Source organism: Chiloscyllium plagiosum, unplaced genomic scaffold, assembly GCF_037043375.1.
Source record: "Chiloscyllium plagiosum isolate Xiang-an unplaced genomic scaffold, Cpla_swu_hap1 HiC_scaffold_43, whole genome shotgun sequence".
NCBI classification, from domain to species: domain Eukaryota; kingdom Metazoa; phylum Chordata; class Chondrichthyes; order Orectolobiformes; family Hemiscylliidae; genus Chiloscyllium; species Chiloscyllium plagiosum.
Genome location: NW_028270181.1, coordinates 7,655,358 through 7,659,245, shown reverse-complemented (window position 1 = coordinate 7,659,245; position 3,888 = coordinate 7,655,358). Strand labels below are relative to the sequence as shown.

Sequence of the window (3,888 nt, the reverse complement as noted above, 5' to 3'; positions counted from 1 at the left end):
AACCACTGCGGACACTCAGTGAGCATCTGTAGAAGCAGGGCAAAGCAATAATTAAAAAGTTAACAAAAAAAACACTTTGTGCTGCTGTGCTATAGTTGTTGTTTTGCAGATGCTTTCTGAGAGCTTGTGTTCCAGAACAAACTGTCCCAGGGACAGAGGGAGGCTGCAGTGCGCAGGCGCGGATTGGGGGAGAAATAGTTACATGCTTATGGAACGTGAGGAACGTGCGGCGTGCTCTGATTGGCGGAATCACCGGCTCCTTGTATCTATTCCACGCCCTATATGGGGAAGGGGCGGGGCCACGGCCTAGGGGGCGGGGTTAGAATCCGTCTCTATATAAGGCCGAGCCTGCGGTATTTTCCGCGCACTCCGCAGCTCGGAGCCGGCTGTAGATGTGTGGCTTTTGAAGTCCCCTGCAGTCTGGGTCTCTGAGAGGTTCCCCCCCCCCTCCACGGTACCGGGCAGCGTACGCCTCCTCCTTTTACCCTCCCGTCTCGGCTTCTCCTCCTCCTCCTCCTCCTCCTCCTCCAGTGTGTGACAATGTGTCACGGCCGTGCGGTAGCCCCTCCGGCCCCACTGCCGTCTCCCACTCCGTCCTCCTCGTCTTGGGGCAAGCTTCTGCAGAGGATCGCCGACCTGACCTCCGGCTCCCCACCTCCGACAGCGGCCCCACTCCCTCCTAAAGCGGCTGAGGGCCAGCCCGCACTGGACTCGGACAGCGGTGAGTGCACATCGTTTTATTTTCTCCCTTTTAAATGTCTCCGGGTTTTCCTAAATCTTCACACCCAGTCTCCCTTGAACAGTCGTGTTATTTTGACATTAAGTTTTTTTTAATATTGGGTTTTCTTTTAAGTCTTAATTTCATTCCCCTAATCTCCTATCTTAAAATAAAAACAACAGTTAAATGTCCTTCCCTACTACTTGAGTTTGACTTGTTTAGCATTAACTTTATATTTATCTCCCCATTGTTGTAATCCTTGGCTTGAATGTATTAAATGCATGCATTCTTACTTTAATGCACCCTTATTCCATGCTAGAGGAGCTGTCTGCTGTTAACTTCAGATCTGTAAATGTGCAGGGTTACATGCCCTAACATGCCTTTAAATTGCTTAGGCTATCCAGTGTCCTATACAGAGGGAATAAAACTCAAATTAACACCAGACTAAAGATATTCAGGGAGTAGGGGTACATTATGAAACTTCTATAGCAAATGTGCACGATAATTGCTCCCCTTACCTGAGGTTTAATGATCGCTTTCACTACTTTTAAACGACAGACAAAATCAAGGTGTCAAGTTAAAGTTGAAAGTTAATATCCCACTTGTTCCCTGTTATTTGATTGTAAGCTGTTCTCTTTTTTTTGCCCTGGTTTTGATGGTTTGTCACCCCTCCCCATCTCTCCCTGCAGATTACGGTAGTTTGGATTCAGACAGTGACTCCCTCACTGATGATCCCTACGAGGAGTTCTTGTGCGCCGATGTGATGCAGCTGATCGAGCAGAGCCTGAGCGATGCCAAGCGCGGCGCCCTCCGCTGCTTCAAGCTGCTCATCCCCGACCGGCTGACGGCGCAAGTGGCCGAGGAGCTGCTGCGGCTAGCGGCGGGCGAGCCGTGCGGCCTGCGGGGAGCGGTGCTCCACCTCAGCGTCGAGGAGCCGGGCGGCTGCAAGGACGTGGACCGCATCGTGGTGGACGCCAGCCTGCCGCCGACCTTCGAGCTGACCCTGGTGCTGAGGCTGGAGGCCGGCCTGTGGTCTCGGATCCAGGACCTGCTGAGTTCGGGCCCCTCGTTCACCCCGGGTTACAGCCAGGCTCTCCGGCTCAGCCCCCACTTCACCATCATCAAGAGGAAGCTGTATAGCTCCACTGGCCTCTTCATCGAGGAATGCTGAGACAGATGGGTAACAGCAGGAGGACACTCAACTCACAGACCAACCGGCCCAGAGTCTCTCCTGGACCGCGAATATCTGATTCCAGTCACTCATTCATTCACCAGGCCTCACCTGCACAGTCAAACTGGGACAAAAGTTACTGGATACGAACTTTGTACACAAGTTGCTTCTCCCTGAGGGAGAGTGCAGTGTTAACCTGGAATGGGGCTCGTTCTGTACTGTCCAGACACTATCTTTAGCAGTCAGATGGCTTCAGATACAAACATGGTGCTAGTATGTGTGTGTGGTTACAAGTTAATGCCCCTTCCTGGGGTACAGCAGGTCTGCCGGGCAGCCTATCAAAGGACTTCAGTTAATTTGCATTCATAACTTTTTTTGATACTGGTGTAATTCAATTATGGTTTGTACACATTTTTAAAATAAAGAACCTCTCTTAACTTGCTGTTTCTAATTGTTTAAGATGAGTCTTGCTCAGAAATGGTCCCTTGACCGTTGGTTGAAGGTGCACATCACTTTCTCAACTTTAGATGTAAATATTTCATAATCTAGCAGTGAACACTTGGTTCAAATTAAGAATTGCATCAGCTAAGGTTGCCAGCTGGTGTTAAGTGTTGGTGTTCTGCTGGGTCCTAGTGCTCAAGGATCTGAGGGTTTTATTTTACTGGTGATCCTTAACTCGCCACTGTCCCCTGCATTAGCCAGTTGTCCTGCAATAATCAAATTTAACTTTTCTCTACTGAGCCTGCTAACTAGGTAGAAGCCAGTTTCTCACTAGCACGAATACTGCAGTATACTGACTTGCTTCTTGCCTTGTCTAGACTCTTTCTTTCCCTTCCCCCCCCCCCCCCCCCCCCCATACCATTGCAGTTTGTGAAATAAAGCTGTCCTGTAGACTGACGAAAATGTAGATCCTCTTGATGGTTATGAACAGTTGGTTATGTATTTTGAGTGGAGACTGCAAATCAAAGGAGATATGCCGAACAAACAAGACCTAGAAACAAATTTCTGACTATCAACACTGCCTCCACACTGTAGCTGATGGGGTGTGAAGGCAATCTGCCACAGCCCTCTTTCCCCACCAGTGATTGGTCTCAGCAGCATGTACATAGGGTGTACTGGATGTATCCCTACCATTGAGCTTGAAGACCCAAGTTCACATCTCACCTGTTTCACAAATAGGCATGTTAGGAAATATGATTTTAAAATTTCTACAGCAGCCAGCTCAATTATATGGTCACCAGTAAGCAAATGCAGTCACTGACCAGGTCTCTACCTGCTAGCTGAGCTTCACTCACCCCTAATGGGGGGGGAGAGCAATAAAGTCAGGGCAAAAGGAGTGTGTTGTCACACTGATACCTATTTCTAGTATAACAGCCTGTGGAAGCTACATCAGTCTGTACAGCCACCTACAGACTCACCCTGAGAGTGGAACAGTCATCTTCTGTGAGGGGCTGTCAATGACTCATGCAGTTCCTTAAGTTCTGCATTATCAGCACTTTCTTGACATTGTTCTTCAGGCTTAATGGCCATGTGAGTGAGGTTAAAAGCAGGAGAAACTATTGTAGGGAGAAAGTAAATAGTTGGGTCTGACTGGAAGCAATAAGTATAACAAAAGTAGTTAAAAATTAGCTTATGGTCCTTATTCTTTTGATAAATATTTCCCATCCCACAACTGTGCAATTTTATAAGCAGCTAGAACTACGCTAGTTCCTGTCTGATCAGCTTAATGATGCTGTGACTATGTAAGTAGATCATGTGAGCCTTTACCAAAGAAGGAAAGTGAATCATTTGTCCGAATGTTGCAATCTTCCAACTGGTTGCATTCTGTCTCCTGACCATGTTTCGAAGAGAAAATTGGATATGTGCCAGATTTCGTTTGAAAAGGAACCTGCTGTTCTGAAAGGGCTCTACTTTAACCAAATAAGAAACAAAACAGAGGCTCCCTGAGTGGTGGCTGAGGGCTACGTCTGGAAACTAACCAAGTGATAGTACAGAAGGC

The 3,888-nt window shown here is 47.9% G+C and overlaps 1 protein-coding gene across 1 annotated transcript; it reads left to right on the top strand.

Moving 5' to 3' along the window:
- The first annotated feature begins 374 nt into the window (after positions 1-374).
- Positions 375-2,326, top strand: ddit4 (DNA-damage-inducible transcript 4). Its single transcript, XM_043679139.2, has 2 exons — positions 375-721; positions 1,408-2,326. The coding sequence occupies exons 1-2, from the start codon at positions 541-543 to the stop codon at positions 1,887-1,889; spliced, it is 663 nt and encodes a 220-aa protein (XP_043535074.2). The 5' UTR covers positions 375-540; the 3' UTR covers positions 1,890-2,326.
- Positions 2,327-3,888: the final 1,562 nt, after the last annotated feature.